At 44.8% G+C, this 19,958-nt stretch overlaps 1 protein-coding gene across 11 annotated transcripts in view; it reads right to left on the bottom strand.

Annotated features, from left to right (window-relative positions):
* Zcchc2 (zinc finger, CCHC domain containing 2) overlaps positions 1-19,957 on the bottom strand; it is a 43,688-nt gene extending 23,731 nt beyond the window's left edge. For 5 of the 11 annotated variants that reach the window (XM_006529512.4, XM_006529516.4, XM_006529514.4 and 2 more), the window contains exons 1-4: positions 18,640-19,957; positions 9,305-9,416; positions 6,171-6,247; positions 4,261-4,332 (exon numbers count right to left, since the gene is read on the bottom strand). In XM_006529512.4, coding sequence (XP_006529575.1) covers positions 4,261-4,332; positions 6,171-6,247; positions 9,305-9,416; positions 18,640-19,557 — 1,179 coding nt within the window. In that variant the 5' untranslated portion in view covers positions 19,558-19,957. The remainder of the gene's footprint in view (positions 1-4,260; positions 4,333-6,170; positions 6,248-9,304; positions 9,417-18,639) is intronic. The other 6 variants (NM_001122675.1, NM_001122676.1, XM_006529513.4 and 3 more) reach the window with 3 other exon arrangements.
* Between the last annotated feature and the right edge of the window lies 1 nt (position 19,958).

Below are 19,958 nucleotides of genomic sequence, written 5' to 3'. Positions count from 1 at the left end.
CTCTGGTGCTAGGGCTATGAACATGGCTGACCACACTCAGCTTTTACATGGATGTTCTTGCTTATGTGGCAAACATGTTTACAAGTGAACTACCTCCTCAGTGCCGTAATTTCTATGGAGTACAAATATGCTGACAAAGAGAACCAGAGATGTTTGGTAGAGATGTCTATTTCAAGTTTCAAACCACTGATAGTTGCTTTACATAACAGGACTATATCACACAAAGTGCCACGAGATCAATGATCAAGGTCACATTACTGGGTTGAGGTTGGACATGCATCAGTATGCAACCTAGTATATTTCCATGTTGTTTTCTCTTCATTTCCAGGGCCCATTTAGCTGGAAGGGAATTTTTTGCTAAAAATAAAGCTTTATAGTATGTCTTTTCTAGCCTATGTAACATGGGATTTTTTCTTCTTCTCTTTCCATCTTAGTCATAACAGATCCAGCCTCCCATTTCCTCTGTACAATCTCAGTGTAATGAAAGGTTTTGTACCTAGATACAAGTTTCTCTTTAAAAACAATGCTAAAGTCGAATGTGCAACCAGTTACCTTTATTTAATCTTTATTATTAATAAAAAGGTTGCAAGAATAAACTGTTGATTCACAACAGGGAGTTGCTGCCTTCACCTTAAGACGTCTTCTAAGAGTACCAGCAGCACTAACGGTCGTCACGGGGGTAGGGGGAATGGCCTTATTTGTAACCATCTTAGTCTCCTGTTGCATGGCTTTGGATCTTGCCTGGAGGTCTGGACACCATCACTGACATTGCTGACTACCATTCGTCAACTAAGAGTCTTTGGGAGCTCCATCAGCCGCCCTCTCCTATGCACCGACAGCCTGCAAAGACAAACTTTGCGGCAACCCGCTCATCATGACCCTGGCACCCAAGGACCTTGAGGAACACAACAACGGTTCCCATGAGTGGATCAGGCTTCTCTCTATGTTCATGAGAGCCCATATCCCCTTCCTTATGTCAGGAAGTAGGGCACCATGAGGCAGACCCTCATTGAAGAAGTCCTTCACTCTGAAAAGGGGGCAATCAATTTAAACTGTGCTATAAATCCCAGTGCTGTCTTTCTTATCAATCCACTGCCTTCAGACTTTAATAGACTACAATTGTGATGTCAAGACCCTGAAGAAAGCCACGTTGCCTCCTCTCCACATTTGGAGGGACGCTTGGGCTTGGAGGTCATGAAGAGACCACTCAAACACTGTCACCTGAACCACAGAATTCTGGTTTGATTTCAATCTTAAATGTTACACTAGCTCTGGAGTCTTTAAAGCAGACTCCACATGCATGGAGTACTTTTCTTTTCATGATTAGAAATGGCTGGGTCTGGTTTCATTAAAAAGCCTCAATCTAGAGAGTGTGCAGCACAGCTCCAGAAACAGCTTGCAGGATGCACACTAGAAGTGCATTAGCAGTTGCTCCACTCAGAGTGTTAGGACAGTGAGTGTCTGGAGCATGCTCTTTTGGGGGCTGCAGTACACTCCTGAGGTAGTTAGTATCTATACTGTATCCTGTATTGTCACTTATAAAACTCCCTACAACATACAGTCCATTCCATTCAAGAAGTCAGCACGCATCTAAACTCCTAGTCGGTTCCTGGTTATTATTTCAGGAACTGCGGATACTTCAGCGAAGGAGAAATAGTCACAGAGCTGCTGTGATAATATGAAAAACAAACTGGAGGGGGCCAGAACATGGAGGGCAGAAGCAGCTGTTCTCACGAATCGAGAACTCAGCAACCCCAACCTCACTAATTCACTGCAGCTCATCACCACCTGCCCACACAGCACCACTGAACAGGTGCTCAGGACAGTTCTGCTCTAATTTCTACAACATTCAAGATGCCATCAGCCTGGAGAATAGATGACAAGAGGCAGTTCAGTTTTAGGAAGACAGTGCAGCTTACTCCAGGTAAGAGTGGAGGTCATGCACTTAAGAAAACTGCATCAGTCACCTGCTAACTAAGCTGAGGGTTAATTCCCATGGCCCTGAAGAATGAGAAGGCATTTGGGGCTTTGTTGTTAAGCACTTAGCTTTTATGTAATCTGTCAGGACAGCACTGCTGAAGCTTAGGGGGAAACCCCAAGGAAGGAGACTGCTAGACGGAAGGCAGAGCCTTGCAGTGGGCTCTGTTTCGAGGACAGACAAAAAGGTGGCCACATCACACACAAGTTGGCATCAAGTAACATGGCTTTGACAGGTGGCAGCGTCTGGCTCCACTAAGAACTTCAGCCCTCTCTCTGTACCTCTGGAACTCATTCTTCAGCACTAGGATTGTGCCCCGAAGAAAACAGAAGAAAAAGAGAGACAAGTGTTCCTGTTCCAAATCCAAATGGTGGATGATCATAACTGCCTATTTAACTCACATTAAGTGCTGGTAAATGTATCCTATCAAGACACAAGAGAGCTTGTGAGAAGCAGAAGAGATTTGAAAATGTATGCAAAGAAAAGAGGCAGACCCAACCCACTTGCTCAAACCATCAGAAGGCTGTGAGGGACTATCTCCCTGCTGCAGTGTGGCCTGGATCACAGCCACTCTGTCCCGACACCTTTGTTCCCATGAGTCATGCTCATGATGCCAGCCCTTCTACTGCTGCCTCCTTTCTTGTTACACTGTCTAGGACAGATAGGAGGAGGGTCACAGGCCTGGGTAACTAGACATGAATGAAGCTCACCTCATCTTTACAAGCAGGTGGTCAGCCCCTAATGGAGAAACTCTAGAAACCAAGAGTAAAACCCTGAACAGCATTTTTGCTATACTTAAGAGCAGTGCTTTATTTAATCAGCATCATCAAAAGAGAGAGCAAAACCTTGGAACACACAGCTCTAAATGGAATGTCTCCATCAAACCCCTCCCCTCAGAGCTCAGGGGACCCTGTGGAAGAGGAGGCAGAAAGAGTTTAAGAGCCAGAGGGGATGAGGATACCAGAAGAGTAAGCTCAAAATCAGGTGAGCAAAGCTCGGACGATCTCAGAGACCGAAGCTAAAGCACAGGGCCTGCCCAGGTGCTCTGTGTATATAATATGGCTTGCAGTTTCTTTACTGGACTCCCGGGTGTGAGAACAAATGGATCTCTGGTCCTTGTGCCTTCTCGTGGGCTTGTTTCCTTCTGTTGGGTTGCCTTGTCCAATTTCACTACGGTAGATTTTGTTTTATCTTATTATACATTACTTAATGTTTACTGTTATCTCTTAGCAGCCTGTTCTTTTCTAATGAGAGACAGAAAAGAGTGGATCTGGACGGATGGGAGGGGAGGCGGTGAGTAACAGGGGAAGCTGTATGATATATAGTATGAGGAAAAAATCTATTTTTTATAAAATAGGAGGAGAGGGGTGTGGGAGAATTCAGTTTAAAACAAGCCATAGGAAAAAGAAACTATTTAATTGGCTTAATCGATTCCAACTAACAAATCCAGCAAACTAACGTTTGGAGCATGTCAAAGTGTGTGTCAGAGAACTAGGCTCCAGAATTCTTCTGGAAGCTAACAGACTGGTGAGAATCAGTCCCTTGCAGAGTTAAGAATCAACACAGACACAAATGACCTGAACAGGCACACAAGGTGAATCCCAGCAAAATCTTCAAAGCTGGTGCATGGTAATAACACTTTCACACAAAGCTTGGTGAGTGAGTTAGGACTACTACTTGTTTCTGGATTTCCCAGCTTTATCTCCCTGTCAACAATAAACTGTGAAGTGTTTGCTTACTGAGCAATAGTAATTTATTGACCACACAGACATAGTTCCCCCTTTTATGAGGTCTTTCATTTTTTTCAATTACATCTGATTGGTACTTCTATTCAAGGGAACAGCTAAGGATGTGCAGAAAACAAACTTGCCAAACAAAGGTAACTCCACCATCTTCAACGCCCCGATAGCATTAAGACACTTTTGAAAGTAGGGTGGGGGAAGGATGAACTCCAACGGGAAAGGAGTGAAGGTCAAGCAGAGCCCACAGAGGAGAACCTCAGTGTGTTAGGTACCACAGGAAAATGAGCCTCATCTCGCTGCAGATGAGCACCGCTGTAGAGGACTAAGAATGGGGACCTATTTTCTAAAGCGATTTCTTCTGCTACTTATACTGGTAACAAGGTAAGAAGACACACAGGGTAACATTTTCTACACCTCTATTCATCCGAGCTTGGAGGTAACCTATGTGTGTTTTAATTTTCTTGGTGATTCTTTTGACATTGAAACTTTAGGAATCTCTATAGCATATACAAATCTTAACAACAAAATCTATAATTTTACCTTCAGTAGAAATTCCTGTAGTTCTTGGTGGGTTTTTGTTACTGTTGTGACTGAAAGGTCAGACCAATTTACCTGATTTAAGAAAACACACATATTGTATGGTTATTGCTTAGGCAGGAACTGGCTGGGGAAAAAGCCATGTGTAAAACAAAAGGCCTTAAATTTAAGATTAGCAATCAGAGATATAAAGGTCAGCTAGCATTCTCTCGCATAGTTTCTGACAGTGTACAGAAAAAAGTTTTCCAGTAATTCTTTTTAAATTGTACTTTTCAAAAAGCAGTATTAAAATGTAACTGCTTTGATAATTTCCAGGAACTAATTTTTCAGAAATGTCTTGCTTTTTTGGTTAAGTAGAAAAATGATACTATGACAGGGTAGATCCGAAAGACCCAAGTCCTGTCTCCTTAGGCTCACTAAATGTATGGCTACAAGAGAAGCAGAGCAAGGGAGTTTTATCTTCTCAAAAGATTTCACATGCTTTAAGTCCTAGCAAGATGCTTGGGGAAGCATCTTTACCTGCATTTTCAGATGAAGAAAAGGAGGGAAGTGTGGCCCAAAAGGAACAGGATCTAGGACTGCAATCAGCTGTGCTGCACTGCCCCCTGGACCCTTAGAATTCTGTGGACTTTAATTTCCACTGTACAACTGTAAAGTAGGTGACTATTCAAGATACACTAATATCTAAGTTTTATCAATTAATCATATCACTTTTAATGTACTTTTTAAATGCATAAAAATGCTATGTAGCAACCCTTACTGACTGGTTATTTCTTAAAAGAAAAATATCTACCTGGGCAGGTGGATAGAGGAGTAGACAAGGCAACTGATGTCTGAGTTCAGTCGCATATCAGCGTCACAAAAAACCAAACAAATATGTAAGAATTTCTAACAGTGTTTACTTCAAAGAGAGAGACTGGGCCTGAAACAAGAGTAGCTGGTGTTAAGAAGGCTCTCCAGAGAGGGAGCATTTGAGCCAGATGTTAGCTGTGCTTTGGTCCAGGGTAAGGAGAAAGGTCTTAGAGAAAAGCTGTGAGTTCCAACAACTAAAGGAGAAGCCAGCATGCCGAGTTTCAAGGGTAAAGAGCCAAATACCCCAAAAGTGAGACACATGGAAATTGGAAACAGAAATCACAAAGTCAAGGATTTTTCTCCTTCAAAGTAGAAGTTTTGAAACTCATTCAACAAATATACTGAGCAAGGCAGACACTATAGGACGGCAGGGATGAGGACACCCACGCCCATAAGACGCTTTGCTCAAGGATCTGTGGAATCTATAGTGGTAGTAATCTGCAGAGGAAGGAGAAAGCGCTTTATCAGAGGGAGGGAAGTCTTGAGGAAAGTGGGAAGCTGGAACATGGTCAGTGGTGCTGTGAGAACCCTGGCCTCACTGCAGGCAGCCTGAGTATATGTGATGCAACCGCACAGGGCTCAACAGTGAAGCTGCAGCAGTGGGAAGCAAGAACCAGGCCTGCAGTTCACAGCCAACAAGATGACAAAGCCACACAGCAGGGATGAAAACCCCATGAGCAGCAAGGAAAGCAGAGCAGTCAGTAAAGTAAAGGCAGGACAGGGAAGGCTGGGGTCTGCAGACACTGTGAGGTGTTTACTTGTCCTTTTAAAAGATGCATCTTACACCGCACATTTTCAATCGTTTCCCCAAGCTCAGGTTCTCTCTTGTTGTTAAAATCTGCCATCTATCTATGGACCATCTATTATCCACCTACCTGTTAAACTACCTATTAATCATCTACCTACCTTTCTTCCTATCTATCACCTATTATCTACGTGTCATCTATCAATCATCTGTCTGTCTTTCCGTTCGTTCTCGCATTCGTCTTTAAAGCAGCGAGCCTGCTAGCAGCTCTTCCGTGACCGTGGAGAATGAAGCACTGGGGATGAGAGCAGCTTACTTTGAAAGTGTACTCCCAGTACTTGTCAGCCCTTTTTCTCTGGACTCCTTTCAACATTATCTTCTCAATGTGGACAGCTGAAAAAGAAAACACACACACATACTGACTTGTATCAAGAGAGCACACACATAGTCAGCTACCTAAAGTTATCTGATGACTTGACAAATGCTAGTTATTAAGCTACTTAATCTTTATGACTGGCCTTAACTCATGAAAAAACTGATACACAGCATTACGCCCCTCAACCACAAGTGAATGTTTCTACATATGTCAAGATGCTGAGTGTTCAAGCAGTCCACCAGTCCAAGCAGTCAGCACAAAACAAAGAAATAATCTAAAGATATTTTAGTGAAGATTGTTTCCTAAAGAATAATAATGAAAATTCTTACTCAAATTATCATAGTACAGCACGCTAGGATGAACTAAATATGGACAGCCCATTCAATTATTTGTATATATAATAGGAATAACTTAGAAAATATCTAGTTTTTTGTTTTTCATTTGTACATGTATGAGTGTTTTGCCTGCATGTATGTGTACCACATGCATGTCTGTGCCCACAGAGGCCAGAAGGGGATCTTGTATCTCCTGGAATGGGTAAAATGTCCTATAAACTGATCACTGTAAGAAACCATAAAGTCTCGCTGTAAAGGAACTGAATGTACAGTTTATGTCAGGGTCAAACAGTAGACACAGGGTAGTAAACAGGACAACAAGCTCTCTACACAGATACACAGTCTATTCATCAACTAAGTAAACATGCAAGCCCTTGGCTACTCACTCTACAGCTCCTTCACTAGAAAAGAAATCAGGTTGGAAAAAAGAAGAGGGGGGGGTGGAGAAGAGGAGGAAGAGGAGGAAGAGGAAGAGCAGCAGGAGGAGGGTGACGGCCAATCTGAAAAGGTTGACTCTACAACACAAAGATCTGAAGTCAACCAGACTGCTATACAGTGAGTGTACAGCAGGTACAATACTCACTTGATGCTGAGGCTGCGCCTGTAGAGGCTGATAATGATGGCAAAAGAGGCTGGGAAAGCAATGCCATGGGACTATGGTGGGGATAGAGAGTCACATGTGAACTTGGGGGTGCTGGCAGAGAAGAGGAGAGGAGCATTCCTTTTGCTTTAGAACAAGTTAAAGGAGCAAAAACACAGACGTGACAACAAGATTGTTACACACCATGAAAGGTGAGCAACGAGAGAGCATGAAGCACGGAACACAGAAAGGCAGCAGCAGGAAACGCACTTAGAATAAGCAGGCACAGAGCCATAACAGCACTTCATGCCAACTTTCAAAATGCATGGTTTGATGGCTGCTTCAGAGTGAAGGTAGAAAAAAAAACCTCAAATACCTGACGGCAATCCTTAGGCTGTGTAATGCTACAGTGACCAAAGAGGAATGGGAAGGTCTGTGTTCCCAAAAACTGCTGTAACTGAATCACTTAAAAGAGGATGCTAGCAAATCAAACCTTACTGAACTAACTGGTGTTGAGAAAACAGAGCAGTCTGGGGCTGTGGAGAGGGCTTCATTTAGAGTGCTTGCCTAAAGCGTTCGTACTGGGTGTGATCCCAGATCAGCTCAGGTGAAGCTATGAGGACTGCAAGCAAGGCCAGTTTGGGTCATCCTTCTCCCCAGCACCACGCCCACCCTAAAACGTCTTTCTAGAGCTGGAACTCAGTGACTTGGTCGGTCAGTGAACTCTGCTGCTGTGCCTGACTTTCTGTACATAGGTGCTAGGGATCTAATTTCCATGTCCTATGCTCGCAAGCACGTTACCAGCTGAGCCAGCTCTTTTGTATTTGCTGTTTAGCGGAGGGAAAAGGGGGGTGGGGGGGTCGGAGCGCTGATGCTGTTACCAAGTTGGGAATATGGCTTCAGCTTCAGGTTATACCTGCTGTTACGTGTACTAACCCTTGTAAACTTAAGCCAGAGAGCATGTATTATACTTCACGTTTTTAACAGTTAAAAATGAAGACCCACAGTACCACTTTCAAATAACTGCTTTTGAAATACCATTTTGAAATAGTCTAAACCTCAACAAGTTTTTATGAGAACAAAACATTATAAAAGTTAAATTCTGCATCAGGTTACTAACGTTCAATGAGCTGAACTGAGGTGAAGTAGTCTCAGGTTAAAGTTTAATCGGGACAGTACCATGATCATCGTAAACAGAGGTGGTAATTAGATAAACATATGGAATAATTAAACAGACATAGACTTCCTCTCAGGAAAACTGCGTCAAAAAGACCATGGTGAAAAGGAGGCATACTGACACAAACTCAGAGTTGCGACTGAGTATGTCTTAAGGATCCTTGGCTCATCTGCAACCTACACAGTAGCCCACATTTTGTTTCCAAGTTCCTCCCAGTATGAGCTTATGGACTTCCCAAATGCAAAGAAAAGGGAGCACCCAGACCATTTCTTTTTAGATGGTAATGTGCTTTCACTCCCATAATTCCTCTTTAAAACTGCATGGCTACCAGGAAATGGGTGTGAACAATTTCTTCACCCTGATATTATGACCTTTGTTGGTTTTCTTTCTTCCTTTTAATAGTAAACACTGAACACTATAGATGAAATACTACACTAAGTATTTAAGTAATAAGATAAAGTCTTAGCCCTCCAGAAGCACACATAGAGGTTTAAAAGACAGCCATAGAGACAACTGTCCACGACATAGGCCAGACACACAGGAGAGGACAGTACAGGGCTGTGGAGCACAGAATACAGAAGTCAGAACATTTGGAGCACTGCTTTTGGGCAAAAGCCCAGGCCCAACAGGATTTCGCTAAAACTAAGAATTAAGAATTAACCAGAATTGGGGCCAGCAATGTAGCTCAGTTGACAGAGTGCTTATCTAGCATGTATGACCCCTAAATTAGCTCCCCAGCATCACATAAACTAGGCCTGGTGGCACAGGCTTATCGTCCTAGCACTTGGCAGATGGAGGCCAAAAAATCAGGAGTTCAATGTCAGCTTTAGATATATAGTGAATCTGGGCTAACTTGGGCTATGTGAGACCCTTTCTCAACCAACAAACCAACCACCCACCCACCCACCATCATCACCAGCAGCAAGAGCAACAACTTCAAAACCCTATGATGATCAGTGTGAAAACAACAAATGCAGCACACCTTCTCGCTGAGCTCGATGAGGGGCCACAGTGAGTCCGTCTGGAGGTATCTGGGCTTGCTCTACTAAACCAGTCTCATTACTCTGTATATAGTCACCACAGGCAGAGTCGTTCTAGAAGAGAAAATGTGTTAATCTACATCAGAGGAGAAAATTCCACAGAGTCAAGTCATACAGTCTGAATAATGATTATACTAGTTACAAGTGATTAAACATTAAGGGTAAAAAGATACCATGTGTCAGAGTCACAAGTAGCAGTATCAATGCTCATTTTTATTTAAAAGTAATAATCTTTTCAAATATTTTCTTTCCCAGCTATCTTACACACAGAAATCCAATGTTGCTAATCAGAGTTACCAGTGGTATTCATTCTATACCACATGAACCAGAATCAAAAGGACATATAAAATAACTAGTATACTTTATGTTAATTTCCCGAGGTACTGTGTATGCTAATCATTACATAAAGTTTATCTACTGATTAGTTTTAGTAACAGCCTAACAAGATGTTCCAGTAGGAAAGTGTTATCAACAGCACCATCAACACATACAAATCTTTGCAAGAAACACCATGTATGGATGGCTTACTGTCAAAGTCAAGTCACACAGAAACCAGACACTCTGACCCTGACTGAGTCTACGTAGCCCATCCATCACCAGTGACTATGGGGGTGTGCCTCAAAGATTGGATTTTATAATAATAAAAAGCACACCAAGCTTATAGCTCTCCAGAATTAAAGCAGTGCTATGTGTCTATTGTTATTATAAGACTGTAGTTAAGCAGAAAAACCAAAAATAGCCCTTCCCTTCCTCCATCCTGACATTTTACCTCAAAACACCACTAATTTTAACATCACTTGTTTCAAGAACAAAACATACACTGACTTTTTAACTGCATCAAGAAATGACAGAAGAGAGGACCTGAAACTTGTCAGGGACCTCATGTAAGGCATTTTCTCCTGCTGTTTAATGGCCCAAACTGGTCTGACAATGTGTGTGGGATTCCAGATGACAGCTTTATTTATGTGAGTAAAGTACATTAAATACTCTTGGTAACTAATCCTTACTCCCACCTTCTAGAAACCCAAGGTAATAGGAGTGTTTACAAAGTGTTCTCCTTGTCATAAGGAGAACACAGATCTCTTCAGGGCCCAACCGCTAAAACATTCGGTCTCCCAGTCTTTACCAACTTGCAATGCTATCAATTTTTAAAAGTAAGCTCATACATATCCTAACTTAAGTCATATACTCTTTCCTTACAGCCCACGTCTGCCTGAGAGATTTTGCTAATTAGAAATCCAACGCTGTTCTGCAGCCTTTTAAGAAATGAACAGTAATGCAGTGCTAGCGTACGGCTCGGCAGCAGAGAACCTGCTCAGCATGTTCTAGATCCCAGTTTCCATCCCAAGCGCCACGAGAAATAAACAAAGCTTTCCCATCCTCTTAGGCAGCCCTTACCCGAAAGGAGCTTAGTAAACAGTTTCAATCACCTCTCTCCCTTCTCCCTCCTTAGTAATTTATTTTTACTGTCAGTGTGCACATGTGGGTCTCAGATGGTTCAGCAAGAGGATGACAGACCCGGCTACAGTATAACGTGGGTATGTATACCAACTACTGAAGAGAGTGCTGGCGGTGATTTATAGGGTACATATACTCTGCCATCATAACTGCTTCTTTCTAGCACATTCTTCTCAACATATGTGGGATAACAGTGGAAAACTATGCAGGCCTGAACAGGGGGAAACAAGGCGGCAGGGGAACTGTCACTATCACTCGCTGTGAAGTTTAGGGCCTCTTTCTAATTACTAATTGAGAAGTTAAAACAGTCGGTATCATTCCCTCTAGGGGAACTGACCCATTAAGAAAGCGCCAGCACAATCACCCGACCCAGAAGCCGACCAGGGAGAAGGAAGTGGAGGCTGCAAGCAGCAAAGGAGGGAAGCAGATTTTAGATTTTACTTAAGGATTGACCTTTGTGTACTCGGCTAACTCTTCATGCTTCTGCCGAGTCAATCTAGATAGTGCCACCTGTTAAGACGACAAGTGCATGCTGAAAAACAAATTCTACAGAGGACACACAATGACAAGGATACAGGAAACAAACAGGCAGTAAATACCTTCTGTACAAGGAAGGTGGGAAGTGGATCTGGAACTGCTTCATTCCTACGCTAGTCCATGCCCACAGCAAGATGTTTTGGGGTGAGGTGACAAGGACAGAGAGAGTGCAGAAGGACCTAGCCTTGCACACACCCCTCCCTAGCCCACAGCTATGCTCTAGCGCCTTTCCCTTTACAGCCTTCCTGCACAAGAGAGGAGAACACAGAGGACAAGACCAAAGACGCCCTCTGAAAGAAGCAAACTAAACTCGGACGTTAACAGCCCGAGCCACCAGACCTTTTAGGTCCTCCAGCAGAGCCACAGCTCCACCTTCAGTGCAGAAGTCTTCTTGGAACCATGTACACATCTAAGGGCCTCAACAGTGACAGACAGGCGGTCGAGTGGGTCCAGACTGTATTGGCATTTGCCACTTAATCGAACCTGTGAGGACGTCCACTTACCCGTCCAAGGGAAAACAAACCATTTCCAAAAGCAACAGCCTCTCGCTGCACCGCTGCACCGTGCAACCTCTGTTTAGAACAGCCTGTTTTCTCAAATAGTACTCTAACACCACAGGCCTCCGATCACACATAACCACTTTCCCTCCAGGACCACTTAAAACAAAAATCAGTTTTACTCTAGGAAACTATCCCAATTTACACAGCCTTACTCATAATCACCAAACTGCCACGTGACTCCACAGAGGGCTCATTTCTGTGCCCAAAGTCAAGTTTTTAACTTCCTATGCACAAGCAAAGTATTCTCCATTCCCCATCTTTCTCATACAAGTCACAAGCTGGAGACCAAACCCTGCAGGAGACGCTCTGTAAACCAATTATCCAAACAGTAAAGCAGTGGTCAGTAATTCTGACCTCTGTACCCATCTGTACATCCCACTACCGAGGCTTAAGGAGGGAGCACAAATAAGACCAAAAAGAGAAGATCACTGTTCAAGGCATTCAGTCTTAAAGCAGTACTTCCAGAGCTACATTTGAACGCCCAGGTTTAAGAAATTATGACTGAGCAATTACAACATATGCAATGAGGTAAAAAAAATAAATAAAAGATAATGTAAAAATCTAGCAAGGACTGACTGCTCTTCCAAAGGTCCTGAGTTCAAATCCCAACAACCACATGGTGGCTCAAAAACACCCATAATGAGATCTGACGCCCTCTTCTGGTGTGTCTGAAGTCAGCTACAGTGACTTATCTATTCTAATTTAATTCAGTTTCTTCAGAACGATGTAATTTATTGCAACGCTACTATTGATTTATGTATTATTTATGTCTGTGAGTGTATGCAACATGTGTGTGATGGCCCCGCAGAGGGTACCAGGCACACATGACACATATACATACATATAAAATAAAACCTCAGATAAACTACTCCTTGAGTGAGCAACGAACACTGCTAAGGAACCACTTGGCAGGGAACCAAAGGCCAAAAATTCCCTAGAGCACAAGAACAAAAGGAAATGGACCCAGGGCTGGGCCTCCACTACCCATAACAAGCACCCCACAGACCACTTCCCTGTCACACTGACTGTTTACAAACCAGAATTACTGCACGAGCAGAGAATTCTTCATAAAAGTACAGAAACACTCAGGGAGTACTAGCCTCTTGCTTCTGTTTTGTTGTTTGTGATAAATCCCTGGCTGGCCTCAAATTCTCAACCTTCCAAATACTAAGACTACGAGCATTACAAACATGAGGTACAGTGACTGGCAAAAAACTCAAAAAACAAACAACAACAACAAAAAACAAACAACAACAACAAAAAACAAAAACAAAACAGAAAACAACAACCACCACCTTAATATTCCTTAAAGAATGGAAAACATTAAATAAGCTAAAAAAATACACAACAGCTGCGGTGCAGAATTGCTCCTAAATACATGGATCCCCACTGGTGCTCTTAACTGAAGAATTATGTAACTTAACCAAACTATAAAGTTGCTTTTTTGTAGTAGCCATGCTTGACTCCACACAAATTTAAATTATTACTTCCTAATTAAATGTGAAAAGTGGTGAATAAGTAGACTACAACTACACTGAAGTGAATGATAACTTAAATTCAAAATATGTATTTTCTTCCATTTATAGTCCCAAGTCCAATACTAAAAGAAAGTATTCGTACCTAGAGAGGATTTCTTCTTTGGGAGTTTTAAAAGATTTTTTTAACAACGCAAATATTACAAAAAATAACTTTTCTAAATATCTCTCAAATACTCTTTTTCGACTATGTATCCTTTTTGAAAACCAAATACTATCTTTTCAACTATGTATCTTTCTTGAAAATCAATCTAGCCCGACAGACAGTGGTGGCCCACGCCTTTGATTCCAGCACTTGGGAGGCAGAGGCAGGCAGAGGATTTCTGAGTTCGATGCCAGCCTGGTCTACAAAGTGAGTTCCAGAACAGCCAGGACTATACAGAGAAATTCTGTCTCGAAAAACCAAGGGGGGAAAAATCAATCTATCTAGAATTACAGTAATAAGAATGTAAAAGTTCTCTACCCTGTGGGCTTTAAGTATAAAACCAAAAAGCCCCACACACAGAAAGACCCCCTTTCCTGAAAATAAAAAGTCATGACACTTTAAAAAGTGTTAAAGAAAACTGCACTAGCTTGATAATGTGTTTAAAATAGTCTGAATTATTTTGCAACTTGCTCTTAGTGCAATCACCACAACCTAGAAAGGAAGTCACTCTCCCTCCTTTTATAGAGGGCACTAAAGCTCAGCTTCAGGTTGGCTGGTTGCTGTCTCAGGGCTGGAATGTAAACCCCTCCCTACTAAGTGCTGTTCTAGACCACGCTGCCTCACTCAGAGCTCTACAACACCAGCCTCCCATCCATCTCCAGAATCAAGAAGTTCCGAGTGCAGGAGTGCACTGGCAAGAGTGGTCTTACCTAGCTGGAGGAGGAAGAGCATTTGTTTCCTTTCTACACCTGGACCCCAGGAGAAAACCTCTGCACAGGAAATCATACACTTCACTTTGCTAATCACCTGCTAACTAAAATAGTTACCTGACTGTAAAAAGCCTCTTCCAACAGTGTTTTATATCACAACTGATGCTTGTATTCCTTGCTGCAGTCAAGCAAACCAAGCATTTCACTAGAGGACATGGCTATTCCTGCTCCCACCTCCATCTGGAGATGCAGTGCTACATCTGTTTCCCTTAGACCACCTAGGAGGCCGACCTGACTCAAATGCTAATGAAGACTACTTTTAATAAGTGAGAAAACCTCAGGGAAGACCCACCAACACTTCACCATGAGATATATTCTAGCAATGGCCTAAGAAAACAAATGCAGTGTATATTACTAATGAATTTTAGATAGGACTTCTAGCCAACAGAATTAGCTCATACTTATATTTCATACTTTGGAGACAGAGGAAGGATCCCCCAGTTTGAGGCAAGCTTGAATTACAATGTGAAACCGTCTCAGAAACAACAAAACACTACTCCCTTTTATTGTCATCCCTTACATACATATTTTAGCATCTAATACAACAGAATTCTAATATCCAAACTTCTAGGTAGCTGCTCTCTATGCACTCTGACTGACACAAATGCGTCCAGATTTTCTTGGAGAAGTAAAATTTAGACTAAAACCCACTATAAAATTTTCTTTCTCAAGCTCCAGCACAACTCATACGTTATCTGTACTGCAAACTGAGTAGAAATAATAGGTCAGTCAAGAACAATACAACCAATCTGCACATTTACAGAAAAGGGGACAATTTCACAAGGTTTTCCCCCCTACTAAATTTACTAATTTTAGTAGGTAAAGAAAGGACTTGTGGCCACTTAATTTTGATGCGTTCAAGTATGGCTTATGAGTTTAAGTGACACTAAGACACAGGATCTTTTATTCAAATGTTAATACTATTTGTCAGGTCAAACAACCAAGCTTCAAGCATTAAGAACAACCAAAAGAGCAACCACACAATACCAACCACTGTAGACTACCAAGATAACCAATGTGGTTTGTTTCTCATAACTCTGCATCGATAGTTAAGGGAAAACCTTCTAAAAGCGAATACCCATGAATAGTGTCAGTGCCTATAAATCATTCAAACACAGGAATAAAGCTAGTTCCTAAAGCCACAGGGGGTTTTTGTTCCTAAGTCTTTATGGCTTATCTTATTAATAACAGGAAGAGAACTGTGTTTAACATTTGGTGTTTGCAGCTATTTTCACATATGAGAACTCTACAAAGAATTACACACATCCTAAGATACATTAATGAGTACTCCCACTACTGTTCCTTGGGCCTATTTGTGGAGCTATATATACAAGCATAATGGTTTATTGCAGCTGGGAAGAAAGTAAGATTTATGTCAAGTCTCCTAAAAGGAGGCCCAATACTCAAGTTTTTATATAATGTACAGAATCATCCAAACCCCATTTTAAAAGCTATGAACTGTCACTTCTAAGAGTAAAACCACATTTGTTTATTCCTGTTTCTCTGATGTGGACTAATAAGCACCAACTCACACTGTCCATGGTTAAGACATTGTGTGCTGAACTTCACCCTCAGGGCACAGAATATAAAGCTGTCATTCAAGTTTTATCCATAAATGTCATTAGTTTAAAAAAATTAAAGAAACCCAGAAACCCACTTTATAGTTATTAGGTACAATTCTAAAGCTAGGTACGGTATTCTGAACCAGTATACCTTAACAAAAAATTGAGTTCGGATATGCTTCCCTTGGTCATAAACACTAATAAAGACAAATATGATTCCTAAGCAATGAGAAGCTGCAGAGCTGCAGCCAAAGTTACTTCCAGGGCAAGTTAAAATGCAGCCCCATGAATTTCTCCTTTATCAGGTCTAAGTCGCCACCAGCCTTGGGCCCACGTGCTTCTCCACCTCCACTACCAGCCCTTCAGCCAGGCTGGGGCCCGGGCGGGGCCAGGGCTGAACGGCACTGGTCACGTGGGCTGCGCGGCCGCCATCTTGCCGGGCGGAGGAGGGGCAACCCCGACTTGCGGCTGTCTGCGGGCCGCGACCACGCGCGACCCCAGCGTCCTCCGGAGGACCCCGCGCCTCCAAGAGCGGCCGGCATGCGCTCCAGCCCCCTCCCTGCAGAATCCCGCCCGCGCCCTAACTTCTGTGCGCTTAGGTCACCGAGGGCCGAGCAACAGCTGGGCTGGACCGCGGGAATCCGCACTTTAAAAAGCCCACCTGCACCAGCAGCCTCAAGAATGACAGCCTGTGAGCAACAAGATTCGCTCAAACATCAAGTCCAAAACAGCGTCAGCTGGTGGACTTGGGGACCCACAATACCCCCCCCACACACACACACACACACCTCCAATAGGTGAGATCTAAGTTGTTTCATCAGAAAGAAATGGTTTGTTCATCAACCCTAAACAACTACGGGAGATAAACAACTACCTGGGAAATACGCGCTAAGCAATAGCCCCAGTGTCTAGCGCGCTGTCTTAGCATGTTAATCCCTGTAGCATTTATTCCCTACTCCCACTTCCTGAGAAGTGATGATGTGCTGAAATTAGTGGCAGGATGCCCAATCCCCTTTGTCCACTCCTCCCAGCACTCACTGGTGGCCAGAAAAGGCCATGCACTGCAGTCACAATAAAAATCTCATTACTCTGATTAGCACGTATCTACCCTCTCCGTCTGCTTTACAGTACCACATTCAAAGCAACATTAAGGGAAAGGAGATCCTCACAGTTAAAACTCTGCAATTAGTGCTGTACCTGTGTTAGTATACTATGAATGGAATGATGTAAACTGTTCTGTTGTGGGACACTTTCATCAGACCAAATTCAAGGTTATCTTATATTGTCATAAGAAAACATGTCCCCAACCTGCTCTCTTCTCTAAATTTAACAGCTCTGTGGTGTTGCTTTTCAGGTAGATTTAGTGAGTAGGCTGAAGGGTGAATTAAGCTTTTATTATCATTTACACAAACGTGTGTGCTGGTAGTAGAGACACTAGAAGATGGTATGATTTTACACTCATCAAGAAAACGCAAGGTATTAGTCTTATTACATCTGGATTTTGTTAAGATTTATAAGATAAAACATGAAATTGTGATTTCACAAATGCCTCACGGGGAAAAAAAAAGAAAGAAGTACTCAGCCTACATTATCTCTAAGGCAGGCCCTTTGAGACCTATCCTAAATGCCCAGGGTTCTTTGGTAATGAGTCTATACAATCATTAGTGAAACATAATGCTCAATTTTAGTTCTACCATATTGAATGACTGCTGATACATGTTAACTTTCAAGCGCGGAGGGAGGGAACACCTCCCCCCCTTAAAGTGGAAAAGCATGGCGTCCAAATCAGATCTGATCCACAAAAATAAGGTCTTAATCTACAGTTTTTACTGCAGTTGAAACATATCCCCATTAAATCGCCATTCTTAAGTGGTTTATTGGGCCTAATTAAATTACTTTCAAGACTGTAAAAATTCTTTAAAGTTTTCGATAAGTGGATTCCTATGTACTAAATGTGTTTTAATAACTCTTTCAGACAACGTTAATGCCTAAAGACCTAAGAGATCACCAGACCCCAAATCTGAAGTAGAAATCAAGCCCCTTAGGAAAGCTTGTTTGGTAGTCTGTTAAAGGTTTAGCCAGGCCATCCCAAGTCTTTACCTAGATGACCGATTTTTGTACTTAGGTCAGCCAATTCATAGGTCTCCACAGAATACCCACCGGAACACACACACACACTCCCAGTGAATACAAAGTTCTCCGACTAAAAGCCAAAAGACCTATTCAAAACCTTAATTAGCACACACTAAGTATAAAAAGTTCCTTATGCCACAGTAACCTGGCAGTGCCAAGGGGTAAGGCGGTTTTTAAACAGGCTGAGACTAGGAAACAGCCCACCCAGGGCTAAACGGACGGTGGTTGACAGCCCCAAGCGCTTGGCTTTTCCCCTTGCACCTAGCACCCAAATACTCGAGCCCAAAATGTCCCACGAGCCTCCTAATTCTGAGGTCTAGGGTCAGGGAGCTCCAGTCTTCCGTGATAACTCGTGCACATCAGAAGAGAATTCTAGAGCATTCTGTTATGGCGGGTGGCTCAATGTGCATGTGGGTGACTGGAAATGAGCCACCCAAGAAAATGACGATGACTACCCATGGCTGAGAGCCGCGGAGTGGTTATTCCGAGACACCTGCATGAGGCTGGGGTCAGAGCTGGATTCTGAGGCCCGCCGAGGCGGAGGCCGGAGCTGCGACTGCACTTCTTCGCACCTTACCTGGGCCCTGGAGCCCGCAAAGTTGCTGGGCTCCACCTCCGCGTCCTCCGGCTCCACCCGGAGTGCGCTGCGGAGCCTCTCCAGGTGCTCCCTCAGGGTGACCCGCTGGTGGAAGGAGAAAGCCGGGTGCAGCGAAGCCATGGTGAACAGCAGCAGCAGTTCCTCTTGGGCCCTGAAGCCGAGCCCGCCTCCAGTCCCGAGCTTGGCGCAGCCACTGCCTTCCGGGCCGGGGCCGTCCTTCTCCGCGTCCTGCTCGCCATCGCCACTCGGCTCGTCCTCCACGCTGCCCCGCGAGCCCTCGGCTCGAGTCGCGCGCAGGCTTCTGAGCACCGCGTCCACCTGGGGCAGGAGGCGGTGCAGGCGGCCAGCGGCCTCTCTGTTCTCCGAGCCCAGCAGCGCTAGGTATACGATGAGGCGCGAGCGCACGGCGGGCTCTCGGAAATCGGCCAGCGACCCTGGGTCCGAGAGGCCGTTGGCCTTCGCCTCCGAGTCGCGCAGGTAGTGGTAGTCCTTGCGCGCCAAGTCCTCCAGGCACGAGCCGAGAAAGCGCAGCTCCAGCGGGTTGCACAGGTCCAGCAGCCCGCACATGAACTCAAGGCGCTGCGCCGAGCCCAGCACCAGCCCGAACCACTCATACACCCGCTCCTGTTCGCGCAGCGCCGCCGCGTGCCCGCCGCCGCCCGGCATGCCCGCGCCCGCCGTCGGCCCGCTAGCAACAGGCGGCTCGAGCCCCCGGGGCGGCGACGGCGGCGGCGGGGGTCCCCGCGGCAGGCCCGTGGGCGGCGGCGGCGGGCGGCAGTCGCGGCGGCGGCGCAGCGGAGCCTTTGCGCCCGGCCGCGCGTCCGCCTCGGGCTCCTCCGCGTCGGGCGGCGGCTCGCTGGGGTGCGTCGACTTCGGTGGCAGCTTCATCCTCAGCATCCTCAGCTAAGGCGGTGCGGACATGCGAGCGAGGGAGCGGGGGCGGCGGGAGGAGCCGAGCGCCCGGGCGGCGGCACGGCCGTCAAGAACGTTGCCCCTCCATGCCGCCGGGGCGGGCCGGGGGCGGGTCTCGCCGACCGGGGACGGGGGGCGGTGGCCGGCCGGCAGCTTCGTCCCGGCGGGAGGCGGGGCGTGACCGCGACGGCTCCTCCCCTGGGCTCTGTGCCCGCTGGGGAGTCCGGTGCGGGAGGAGCAAGTCGACGAGCGCGTCCTCCTTCCGCCTTTCCGCGTCCGCACGGGGCTGGCGGTGACGGCCTGAGCCGTTCCCTCTCGAGCCGGCGCTGGCAGAGCGGCTTGGCGAGGAGGAGGAGGAGCAGCGGGGCTGGGCGGAGACGCTGGCG

Source organism: Mus musculus, chromosome 1 (genome assembly GCF_000001635.26).
Source record: "Mus musculus strain C57BL/6J chromosome 1, GRCm38.p6 C57BL/6J".
NCBI classification, from domain to species: domain Eukaryota; kingdom Metazoa; phylum Chordata; class Mammalia; order Rodentia; family Muridae; genus Mus; species Mus musculus.
The sequence above is the reverse complement of the archived record's forward strand: the minus strand, read 5'-3'. Positions and strand labels throughout refer to the sequence as shown.